Raw genomic sequence first — 13,571 nt, 5'->3', positions numbered from 1 at the left:
AGTTCACTTTTCTTCATTGCGAAACAGCCAATAAGGGATGTTTACCAGTTTCAGATAGTCACACAGTGAGCACTGGTCTGTGCAGCTCTGCACAGCACCAGTTTGTCCTTTTCTGGACAAAGTTAGCATTCCAAGTATACTGTGGCTTTCAGAGCAACACCAACCACTTATAACCACTTACAACCACTTCTAGATATCAGGGAGTCCCAGTCAGTCCCAGTCTGAAGTTGTGTGTGTAAATACTGTACCTCTATCTGTTTTGCAGTCCACTTATTAATCTGTGTTGACTGTTAATCCCACTCCAATCTGTATTAATCTGTTGATGATACCTGTGTTGCAATAATTGCCTCACTACCTGTGATGTTGTGCCAGAGCACAGAGTTTCCAGACACCGTTTTTGGCACAGTCATTGTTAGTGAGGAAATAACATGTTCTACCTGTTCTCTTTTATTCAGACACTTTGTCATTGTCTCGTAGGCTATTTCAGTTCTCTTTTTTTTTTGTTGCTCCAAGACGCTTTGCACAACACACCTTTTCATCGCATTGACCTGTTAATCTCACAACTGCACTGTGTGAAGGGAAGAGCATGAGATCAAAGCTGGAACGCTATGATGTGCTCAGAAAGAGCAATTGCGTTGCACCACGTCACGGTTTGTTTGATTTCTCATAACATCTTGTTGTTTTCCTAATTTATGGCGTGACCCATCCCAAGTCAGAAGGTTTGGAACCTCTCACCTTCAGTGCTTTCCAGTCTTTAAAATATCATTTTTTTTCAGAAATAAGCCTTTAATAAACTACCGGTAATCTTTATTTGAGAGGAAAATTGAAAGTTCATTTTTTTTCCCTCACTTTTTGTGTTCTCATAAAGTGAAACGGATATCTACTAGCCGTTTAGTAGATCATAATCTATACGAGCAACAAAGCACAGGCCTAGACACATCAGCATCTGCTAAAATAGAAAAAAGTGAAAGTGCCAATATGCTAATCTCTGCCACTGCATCCTGATGTTCAGTAACCAACAACTGGACACAAAAAATGATCCACCACTCACACAGGTTGTTATTTCATTTCAGTGCAACAATTAACCAAATTTCAGGTTTTGGCTTACATACCAAATATATACATTTTTATGTGTTTAGTAGGGAAACCCCACTGCATAATATAGAGCTTGGCATCAGTGCTATCTGCTTGCCTGTAATTACATGTGCGTGTGTGTGTATAAGTGACTGTGTGATTGAGCATTTGAATGTTGAACTGTGTGTGTTTACTGCGGTAGCTGTCTGGGTCTCAGACGGTGACGGAGCACATCACGGGGACTTCCTCTGTTCTTCAACCACGACTAGACTGGCCTCAGCTGCGCTAAATCTGCACAAACACGTGAGCACGTACACACAAAGTACTTTAAATCAGCTAATCGGCCTCATTACACAGTCTGAAAGTCTACACCGCAATTATGTTGTGCATTGTTCTCTTGAATAAGTTGGAAGAGATGCAAAATTTTTGTTTTTTTTCAGTGTGTTGAGGTGGTGTATTTATTTTTGGGGGACACTTTCTTGAGCGTCGTAGCTCATTATTTCATTTAATTTCCATCTTTCCTACCCTGTGAGTTGATGACCTACTCAGTTCTTTTCAATGCACACATGATGCATACATTATGTGTCATTGAACCCTTTTGAAATTCTAAACATTTTGTCAGGATTGCAAACTACTCCACTTTTCTGTCTCATTGAACTGTTTTCTTTCACCTCTACTCTTCCTCTGTCAGATACATCGGAAAGGCAGACTCGATCACCATCAGTGTGTGGAACCACAAGAAGATCCATAAAAAGCAAGGCGCAGGTTTCCTCGGCTGTGTCCGCCTCCTGTCAAACGCCATCAACCGACTCAAAGACACTGGCTGTAAGTACCTGTTGGTCTGTGCATACTCTGTGTGGTTTTGCAGTTTGATCTCTTCCTTCTCCCTCTGCACGCTTACCATGGCCTTTACCCTGGTGCCAGTCTGGCTTGTTAGTGAAGAGTGAAGGGGAGGTTCCACAGGAAATGAATGAATTAATGAATAACTTAAAAGCGGTTGAGTGAGCCATGTGGACATCTCTTCACACATCTATGCACACTCATCCTGCACTTAGCACACATTTGTGTGTCTTGTCCACACAAATGTGTGGACAAGACATAGTGTCTCCGACAACAGACAAAAACTTTATTTCATGGAATTGTTTTGTATGACTGCAGCAGTTTGATAGCTTGCTAGCCTGCTGCTACATGTGTAGCTCTTTCAGCTGTGCCGCTGTCCCATCCTCAGCTTGCAGCCTTTTGTGCCAGCCATTCATTGCCTAAGATTTATGGGCACAATACACAAGCAACTCCTCTAGGCCACACGTATCAGAAATTTTGCCTGCTGTAGACATCCGACACCTGGGACTAAATCATTAGCGACAATTCATTTTTACAGCGATGCAACTGTCCGTCAAGAAGCAAAAAGCTTTTATTCTTGGAAACATAGTCCTGTTATTGGCACTGTTTTGCACAAAAAGGAACGGGATGCAGTTTTGGGTTAGTTGTGTGATCATAAAATTGACCCCAGGCTAGTGTGGGTGTAACGTATAAAGGAACAGCAATACAGACACATTCTCAAACAGTTTTCCCCGTCTGCATTGCTTCAGACTGCGGCTCCTGTGTTGTGCCCTTTTGATTTCCAACTGATTTCGACTCTTATTTTCTGTGGGCAGTCAACACGACCACATGCATGTTAGCCCTGTCTGCCTTGATGGCAGTACCAGTCAGTTGATACTGACACATATACACTTAACTGTCAAATTAACGATCTTTTGCAAATTTGCCTTTTTTTCCCCCTGACCTGTCCTAAACAAAAATGTCAGACTTGTACCAGAACAACCACACTGGGTTACATTTTCTTCCCTTTTTTTAAATATCCGGCTTTCTCTTATTTCCATCCTCCAATTCTACACAGTCACACCCCACAACCACTGAAGGAGTTTTCTGTCTGAATATAATTGCCATTTGTTGGATGCTTTTTTATCCAAAACTATCCAAACTGCATAGTTGGAATTTTCTAGGACTCTAGGTAGTCAGAGTTTGGTTGGCCCAAATGCAACAGACTCCTATGCCGACCACAAAATGCTAAACACTTCAAATAAGAGTACATAATATATATTATGTTTGCTCCTAAATGTCATTCTTGGCTCACCTCCTATTTCACCCAAAACCACAAAAGGGACCTTGACAGCCATGAAAGCCTGGTGCCATGCTTTTACCCTACAGGGTATCAAAGGAATTGTCCTTAGATTTACCCACAGCTTCCAGAAACAGACACGATAGGCTCCACTCAGGCTCCAGTCCAGCCACTTACTGTACATGGCATAAATTATACTTTTTCATAGCCACAGGAAGTGGACAAGGAGACGGCTCATGATCTAGGACAAGACACCAGTGCTTACATTACCCCCCCCTGTCCTTGTCCTGAGAGCTGCAGACACACACACTGTGCCCTGTCTGTGGTCTGACCAAGATGCGCACACACACACACAGACACACACAGACACACACAGACACACACACACACACACACACACACACACACACACACACAGACACACACACACAGACACACATTGAGACAAATATAAAAACTCAAAACAATACTTTACTGGAAATGCCTTGATTCCTAGAAGTCATATTCAACTGTTTTCACTCCTACACATCCCCTGCAGGACTTTTAACACAACACACACACACACACACACACACACACACACACACACACACACACACACACACACACACACACACACACACACACACACACACACACACACACTCTCTTGCAAACCAAAAGTGGATCCGGCATGATTGTCTGGTTTACTAGAAGTCTGTCTGGCTCTACACTGAGCTCCACTTCCTGCAGCATCGCAGACACAAACCTCTGAGTCCTCTGTCCTACTTCTGAACCCACAAACTCAGAACCCACGCACCAGATTTTCAAAATGACTCTCCTGACTACACATGCTAGTCTGCCTCGCTTTGATCACTGATGTTTATTTGTGTGTAGTATTGTATAGTGTTGATGTAAGCTCTTTATATTTACTGATTTTAATTTTGGTTTTACTTATGCATATATTCATACACACACGTACAAAGATAAGCTATATGTATGGATACTAAAGACACCCAGCTCATTAAGGTAAACATGCATATATGTACATAAATTTATGTGGTTTGTTCATTGTAGCAACCACATTTTATTCCTCTCTGTTTCTTCCTTCTCTTAAATAAGAGAAAGATCTGCTTACTATTCCAGCCATGTAAGGCTTAGACCATCCCTGTTTAGTCTAGACACGTATCCGGAACAGATGCACACACACAAACACATGAACACACACACACACACACTTCTGGAAACAAGCTATAGGGTTGTTTGGATCTGCTTCGTCTATTGACGCAGACACACCATTTTATATGCGTACTAAATCACACAGGCAAACCAAAGGCATGACAAAGTCAGTCTGGCTTTGATTTTAGTATTAGTGCATGGAGAAGTGGGGCATCTCTTTATCTCCCTTTCTCTCACTCACTCACTTTTCTTCATATTTCCCTACCTCTCTCTCTCCTACACTCACACTCTTAGGTCTTTTAACATTTGCATATTTTAGTAAGCCCAAGCCCCTGCAGGACTTTTACCACACACACACACACACACACACACACACACACACACACACACACACACACACACACACACACACACACACACACACACACACACACACACACACACACACACACACACACAGGTTGCTGCATTTTAAATGAATTCCATTTGAGCTGTTCAGCTGGACTGGACATGCACAAGTTCCCTTCTGGGGTTTAGTGTGTGTGTGTGTTTCTTTGTGTGTGTGAGTGTATCTGTGGCTGGATCTTGTTCTGAGTCTTCCTCTGTTGTGTTTCTGTGCTGTCCATGTCTGGCAGTGCTTTCCTATGCTGAGCAGACTACTAGTTCTCTCTTATCTAGAAACAACAACGACTGCCACAGATTTTGTGTCCAAATTTTTGTCAATTGTTTTTTATCTTACACACAAAATGGGTGAAGCTTCAGCTGTGTGTCTGTTGCAGAGACACATTCCTGGAACATTACGTAATTGTTACATAACATGATCATAGTAAATCTACTGTTTGTCTGGTGATTGTCCCAGCGGAGGATACTTGGTGCGAAATATATATCAAGTTGCTCATTACCTTGATGTGTTAATGGTTGTACATGTAGGCAGATGCTTTATCAATGGTTATGTGTCTTTTTGTTTTTCCCTGCAGATCAAAGACTGGACCTGAATAAGCTGGGCCCCAATGACAATGATACTGTGAGAGGACAAATAGTCGGTAAGAAACACAAACGCACACAATTTCAGTTGCATACTGTACGTCACAAAGAAAATGTTTTCATTCTTTAGGGTAAGAAGTCAAACCATGTGCAGTCTTGTTTCAGTCTGTTTTCCCTTTTCCCGTTGCTCTAGTCTACACCCAGTTTGCCATTACTCTGTGTAAAAAAGTTCAACCACTGAAACCACTGAACCAATTAACAGCCCGAAAACATTGTTGGAACTGCATTTGTAGTTTACTTAAAACAAAATATTAATGTAGAGCTCTGCTATTTTTTTGAAATAACAAATTGTCCTCAATCGCTCTCATACCAAACATTTTTCAGTATTTGAAATTAGATATCAGCTCTCTAGAAAACACAAATTGACCCAGACTGTATCCTCTGACTCAATATTCTTATTTTTAAAAAAATCCTTAATTTTCTTATTTTTCCTGTGCTTTGTCTTAATGTCGGAAAAGAAAAGGAATAAGGAAGAACAAAAAATTATAAAAAGCATTAGCTAAACTGGCAACCACATACCATAGCGACTTATTACAAAGCTATAAATATACTAAATATTACCCATATAATGCAGCTCAGAATATGACATTGATCTACTGTCTTCTTTGTCTTTTTTTTAACTGTGTAGTAAGTCTTCAGTCCAGAGATCGCATCGGTTCAGGAGGACCTGTGGTGGACTGCAGTCGTTTGTTCGACAATGACTTACCTGATGGGTCAGTATTATCACAGGTTTTAATCCAAAATGAGCTCTCCTATTTTTGCACACAAATTGTTCTTTTTTTTCTTTTTTTTTCTTGAAGTCATCCATTTTCCTGGAGCCATCTTAAACTCTGTCAGAGACAAATTATGTCAGTAAAGTAATATATATTGTAAATGTGTACATTGGGGCAATGGGCTTACTTCTCTGTGCTTTTTTGACTATTTGAAAAGTGCTGAACAATAGTTGTTAACATCATATTATAGCATCATAATTATGTCTGGTTTGTAAGAGAAAATATCTATCTAATAAATACATTTGTCCTGTGCATCCCTTGATGTGTAGGTTCAGCTGTATGCACATTGGTGATTCTCTTTTTTTGTGCTACTTATAAAATGAGGAATAAATTGTTTACAGTGCAGTCAGATTAACATGTTCTCAATGATGACAAAGGTTTTGTTTTACTTTTGTATTGCTTCACAACAAGTACAATGTTTGTTTCTCACCTGTTTTTTTTTATTTATTCTGCCATGAAACAGCTGGGAAGAGAGGAGGACAGCCTCTGGAAGGATACAGTACCTGAACCACATCACACGTACCACCCAGTGGGAGAGACCTACAAGGTAGATCTGCACACATACTGAACACATCCTCTACTAGGACTTCAAATACAACAAACTTGACCTTTTACCACAAAGCATATGGAGTCTATTTATGTGGTTGTACTTGCCCCAACTCAACTGAACTCACAACAATAACATATGTCGGTAATGAGTGAATTGCTGTTAATTTCCTTAGCCCCACCGCAACACACACACACACACACACACACACACACACACACACACACACACACACACACACACACACACACATACTCGCAAACCTAAACAAACCAGCCAGCCAGTCGGGCAGCCAGGTTTTACTTGGCTCTTGTTCGTGCAGAAACAACTGTCGCCTTCCTACTTGGCCGATATCAGTGGAGCCGTTAAGGGAGTAAGCAAACAAATAACACCACCACCCCCCCACCTCCTCACCCACTAATACGACACATCTCTAGTGGCCCCCAGGCAGCATAGTGAAACGCAGTAGGACAGACAGGAAACGGTGAAGAAAGGCTTTAGCGACAGGTCATTTAGAGAGGCGGAAATGGCGAAGCTGAAAAGGAAGATGGACAGCTAGGGACTGTGTAGGAGGAAGAGATGACAGAGGTTAAGTAGTGAAGAGTAGGAATAACAGCTAGGAGAGGAAGTGAATATGCGAGCGACAGCAGGTGCAATAAATACCATGATAAATTTAAAAAATATATAGTTTTTGCCTTGCTTATAAAGTCCGACAACAAATGTATGCTGGTCCATGAGTTAGTCGTGAGAGGACACATTGTGGGTGTAGATGGGGGAAAATGGCTCAGGTATTATAAATAAGAGGGATATAAGGAAAGACCAGTGAAAGTCAAGGGAGAGGTGGGACATAGAGAGAGGAAATAGGAGGGCGAAAGAGTGTGTGGAAGGAAGGGGGAGGTGGGTTGTGGGTCCAAGGCGTCAGTGACTCCGGACAGCCAGACGGTGGTCCACACACACACACACACACAGCCAGACACACACACACACACACACACACACACACACACACACACACACACACACACACACACACACACACACACACACACACACACACACACACACACACTTATGTATGATACGTTCACATTCATCCCACAGTCTGAAAGCTATCTGTATTTATCATCTACAGCACTGATATTTCTGTGCCATCACAATTCAATTGGACCTTTGTGTGTAAAAAGTCAGCCTGTCTTTGTTTATCTCAGCTAATCAGATATGTTTTTGTAAGTTCTGCAGTTAAGTAGCACACAAACGCACTAAAGATTCGACTGTAGACTTGTGAGAACTTTCTGTTTGCTTTTATGCAACCCATAAGCCTGCATATCACTTTAATCCAAACCATAACCATGAAATCCATTTTCTTCTTGAGGATTGATGACACATGCTGTTTTTCAATAATTATATGTATGTCTAGACATCACAATAATAAATAAACTGGCGACACCTATGACTTAACCCATAGCACACCTATAACGCAACCAGGTTCCCTAAAAGCAGATGAAATATGGTGCAGAGTCACATACATTCACAAAACCGAAAAATCACCCACTTACCTCTCATACAATACTACTCTTTGGAATGAAAAAAAAAACCCATTTGTGTTGTTCTTGTCAATTTATTCGTCCATTTTCAAAATTTAAAGTGCTTGTTATTTTCTGATTTTGTTATGAAATGGTTAAATGTATGATATACAAATATATATTTAGAAATGATAACTTGAAAAAAAAAAAAAGATTAAGATTACACTGCATTTACATCAAATGCACACTTACTACTCTTACCCAGGCCAGCGTCAGAGTACTCCAGCCCATCAGGGCGGCCGCTGAGCTGTGTGGTGGACGAGAACACGCCAGTGATGACGCCTGTTAACGGGGCCGAGGCCAGCTGCCCACCGGGGGAACCGCGGATCCAGGAGAGACGGGTTCGATCGCAGCGGCATCGCAACTACATGAGTCGAACACACCTGCATACACCACCTGACCTGCCTGAGGGTTATGGTAAGAGACGAGACAGAGGAGCAGCACACTCGCATACACGCTCGCTTTGCTAACTGATAACCATTTATACAATCTGGTGAAATAGGAAGAGTAAAAAATGTTTGCTACATACATGAGCTGCTATAAGCTGTTGTTGTGGAATGGGAAGCATTTCATGAAGAAATGTAATATTAAACGACTATCGGTATCATTAAAGTCACCCGGAAATGTATTTACACATCTGACTGCCCCCAGTCTGATGTTTTCAACAAATGTTGGTTACATTTGACAGAGCTCAGCCTTGTCTCTACTCTTTCATTTGCCAGTACATAAGCAGTGTTTCCATGTTATTACAATATCTTTCAGCGCAACTGCAGTGCAAAGGGCCCTCCTGCTGGTAGTCAAGGTGTCGAATCAGGGGAATACTTATCACCTAGGACACCAACTGAATGCTTTTAACCAGCTGGTACATAAGAGACTATGCTGTAGTCATAGTGAACTGTTTAATTACCTGTGTCACTGATATCAAAAAGGCAAACTGAGATGAAGTCCCAGCTCTAACCCACAAAAAGATGCAATCAAAGACATGTGAACTGCTCCTTTGGTGGTGTCTTCTTTGTAGCCTGGAGGCAGTGATACTTTGCACTTTTAATCCGTTTGTTCTCTCTCTGTCGGTCTCTCTGCTCTGTCCTTGGGCTCACTCAAACGTTCTCTACCCCCGGCCCCTCCCTCACACACATTACCACAGCACCACATCATGACAACTGAGATCAACACTTGCTGTGTACCTCTCCTTTCCTCTCCCTTCTTCTCTTCTCTCCTCTCCTCTACTGTCCTCGCCTCTCCTGGTTGCAGACTCATAATCTAACAGTGAAGAGAGAGAGGGCAAGCAGGGTAATCATAGCTCAGTGTTTAGCTCAGAGAAGGCACTTGAGGTTATTGGTAGTTTTTTTTATGTATGTCTGTAATTCTCTTACTTGTGGCAAGAAAACACATTGGGATTTTAATGCAGGAGCTACACAAGTACATATTCCAACATTCAAATGCAGAAAAAGTTTGCTTTTCACAGTCAGCCAGAGTGAACCCCACAATACCCACAGAGTATATCAAATAAATAATTATTTTAACTGTGGTCCTCTGGGCCAGTGATTTTAGAATGGCCCTGTTGGACCGGTGCCCCCTTTGAAGTGTCCTGCTGTGTCCACTGACGCCGGCCAAGGTCGGACAAAGTGAGTCACTGATGCCCAACAGCTAGTGAGCTTTCTTCCTCAGCTGAACCCTCTGAACCAGTGGCTGGGTGTGGTGAGGGTGCGTGAGAGAGAGGGAGTGTGTGAGGGGAAAAAGAGAGGGAGACGTGGGTAGGAAATGAGTTGTGCCAGTAGGAAGTTGGGGTGGGGGGGCAGTGATGGATTAGCAGGTCCATATACACACACACACACACGAACACCACGCCTGTGCAGCACACACACACACACTTTCTGCCAACGTTCACACACTCACTCTCCATTCATCCATGAGCTGGATGGAACGAGAGATCCAACAAGCCAAAGATGATCCATTCTCTTTGGATTTCTTCCCCCATTTGTTTACAGTATATATTTTATTAGTGGGTTTGGAATGAGTGACAGGGTTTTCCTTTCCTTTTCCTTTGGTTTTGGAGATGGGACTGGGAAGGATTACTTTCAGAGCACACACCAACTTTTAAGAGAAAACAAGGCAACTAGGATGCATCAAAGAACACTGTGCAAGGAAAAACACTCATGGAAGTCTTTGATAAATTTCCCTTGCGTTTTATTTTCCTCATCCTCTTGGGATAGACAGACTGGAGAGGAACTAATTGATTACATTGGCACACACCTTAAGAAACTCTTGTCCCTGCAGTTTAGTCACATCATTATAAACCAAATTCCTCTTCTTCAAAATACAAAAAGTCCCTATCCATGCTTGTACCCACACCACTAGACTACAGAACAACTGCCCCAACAACAGGACCAAGCTTGTTTCAGTGCTGTTTTTGCCTTTCCGACATATTCATTCCTATTATTATCTCTCTGTTTTAGAGCAAAGAACAACTCAGCAGGGTCAAGTCTACTTCCTCCACACACAGACTGGAGTCAGCACCTGGCATGACCCACGGGTGCCCAGGTAACTCCTTTGTTTAACAGTTTTTCCATGTTTATTGACCAGATTTGTACATATTTGAAAGCACAATATAAGCTTCTTTTGAAGAATTTTATTAGGAGCTATTAATGTTCCCAGCCACACATTGACTGAAACACACAATAAATGTTCTGCAGTGCAGGCAGCCTGTTTTTGTTTGGACCCTAATGTAAAACTTGACATATATAACCAAAACTGACTGGACTAGTTTAGATCAGACCTAATTTCTCACTTCATTTCTCAGGGTTGTGTTCAAAAACACTCGTATTAGTCATATTTCATGCTTAAGTATGGGTCAGCCAAACTACTGACCTCTGAATCTGATGTGGAGTTGGATTAAAATTTTTGGACAGATGTTAAGCTGAACACACTGAAGGCTAGTGGTTCTGCATTCAATCAAACTGTTTCACCAACTCTCAATAGCCCACTAGCTAATTCACCAGAGACTTCTGGCACTGCTATTGCGTTACATTTTTGGCACCGTGTCGCGGTGAAGTTGCTGCTCAGCAATGAAGCAAATGCGTTTAACATCCAGCACACAGCAGCAACCTCTGGGTTGGGTCATTTTGGACAGAGCTCCTAAAATGACCCAGTATGTTGTGCAGCGAGGCATGTGCTTTGTCCCTGAGTGATGTGTCCTCTGTGCACACGAGGACAAAGTACTCGCACATAACCACATAGACACGAGCACAGGTCGTCCTCAGGCGATAGCCTCATCCCAGATCAGGGCTTAGGCTTCTACTGACAGGAATGTCAGTGCATAGAGAAGAAGAAGAGTCAAGACATTAAAGCAAGTACTTTGTCAGAAGGATAATGAAAATGTAATTTGTTTATGCTCTTTGGTCTGTTGAGAGCTCCAGTCTAGTGGTCTGATTGAGTCCTGTGAACCTGCTGTAAAGGTAAAGTCTAAGTACTTATTAACGTAAAAGTTAATGCGAACCATTGAACTTTAGAAAAGCAGCTTACAATTCATTATTTCTAAGAACAAATATGTAAAACCACAGCAGTGCTTGGACTCTTTCTTAATTTTGCACTTCAGTAAAAATCTGAATGCGATAAAATAATTTAAGCCACTCTGAATGGAATCATCATTCAAGGAGTTTGTTGAGCAAGTTAATTGCATAATTACTCTTTTAGTCATGTGGGAAAGGACATTTTCTTCTCAGAGTGTGATTATTAATACCGTTTGGCTTGTTTCAGTATATATGTCTGCATATATGCATGCATCATTCTTTTCTAATGGTTTCCATTGTATTTGTTCAGGGACCTGAGCAATGTGAACTGTGAGGAGCTGGGCCCACTGCCACCAGGCTGGGAGATCAGAAACACAGCCACAGGTCGCGTCTACTTTGTCGACCACAACAATCGAACAACACAGTTCACAGACCCGCGACTATCTGCTAACCTGCATCGTGTTCTCAAGTAAGTGTATAAATCATTGATGTGTTTGGGTCCTCAGGACAGGATATTCAAGGACATTACCTTGGCTGTGGTTTACATTTGTCTTACCAAGGACATAGAAAAAGTTGCTGTTTGCAACAATTCCCTCTTCCCCGAGTACTCTACTGAGTAAACTAGTGGGGACAAAAACACAGAGATCGACAATAGTTGCTGTAAAACAACTCCAGCCAAGGTATATAACTTGGAAACCATTGACTTTGATGCCATTTAAAATACCATATATAACCTCTAACAAGCTCAGCATGCAAAGACTTTAATTTATTTGGCATGAGGAGTGGATGATGTAAATTAAGGCAAATGACCTGGTAAAGAAAATCTGACATTTTTCTTTAAGGAAACACGACAAATGAGCTGATGCTACTCAGTGTCTAGTCTAATATTTCGTCCACTGGGGACACACAACTGTATTGTCAGTCTTGATTTGGATTTTTTTTAGCAGGAATGTTATCAGCTTAGTGTTTTTTTAAAATAGCTTTACATTCACACTATTTGTCCTGGAAATGGATCTGATGACACCTGTCTGGGGATGCTGGGATAACCTGATCACTGATGACTGTCTTGGTTTAATTAATCTCACTTTATATGTTTGTCTTCCTCTTTTTGTCCCTCCCCCTCCTCCTTTTCTGTCTTTCTTGCTGACTTTGCTATCTCTTCATACATTTCCTCTCAATGTATTTGTCTGCTTTTTGGACTTTTTTTCCCCCCTCCCTCTGCTGTTCTTCTGCTTTTCTTGTTTTTCCCCTTTTTAAATCTACCTGCATTCTGTTTCTTTGTCTCCTTTTACTTGTCAACTCTGAATTGCTTCTCTTTTTCTCTTCTCGTTCCGCCTGTCCTTTTTTTTTTTTTTTTTTTTATATCCTGTCCCATGTTGTTCTCAATGCTCCAATCCTCTTCTCTGTCATTCACATTATTTTCGTGTCCTTTTTCTCCTTCTTTGTCTTTTCCTCACTTCTCTCCTCCTGTTTTCCTCGGGCAGCCCAAGTCCAAATGGTTCCCGTGTTGCCATGGACAGCCAAAACACACAACACAGGTAACACAACCTCAGGTAACACACACACACACACACACACACACACACACACACACACACACACACACACTCATACTAACACTGACACACAAAGCATAAAGTGTATTGTGTAAGACTATGTACAGGAAGTCTTTATTTATTTAGAATTTGAACAGATACTATTCACATACTTTCATAAAGGCAATAAACTGTGTGCAAACATTCACTTGCACATGGCCTTTGACTT

General features: G+C 41.6%; 1 protein-coding gene across 1 annotated transcript in view; it reads left to right on the top strand.

Moving 5' to 3' along the window:
• The window catches only part of LOC129096001 (E3 ubiquitin-protein ligase SMURF2-like), a 54,579-nt gene that overhangs the window by 26,099 nt on the left and 14,909 nt on the right, over nt 1-13,571 (top strand). Inside the window, exons 4-11 of the mRNA XM_054604638.1 lie at nt 1,766-1,899; nt 5,329-5,394; nt 6,024-6,108; nt 6,632-6,715; nt 8,504-8,715; nt 10,755-10,839; nt 12,118-12,276; nt 13,292-13,345. Of these exons, the coding sequence (XP_054460613.1) occupies nt 1,766-1,899; nt 5,329-5,394; nt 6,024-6,108; nt 6,632-6,715; nt 8,504-8,715; nt 10,755-10,839; nt 12,118-12,276; nt 13,292-13,345 (879 nt within the window). The remainder of the gene's footprint in view (nt 1-1,765; nt 1,900-5,328; nt 5,395-6,023; nt 6,109-6,631; nt 6,716-8,503; nt 8,716-10,754; nt 10,840-12,117; nt 12,277-13,291; nt 13,346-13,571) is intronic.

The sequence above is a fragment of the Anoplopoma fimbria genome, chromosome 9 (assembly GCF_027596085.1).
Source record: "Anoplopoma fimbria isolate UVic2021 breed Golden Eagle Sablefish chromosome 9, Afim_UVic_2022, whole genome shotgun sequence".
Lineage (NCBI taxonomy): Eukaryota > Metazoa > Chordata > Actinopteri > Perciformes > Anoplopomatidae > Anoplopoma > Anoplopoma fimbria.
Note: the sequence above shows the minus strand (reverse complement) of the source record. Positions and strands in the feature narration are given on the sequence as shown.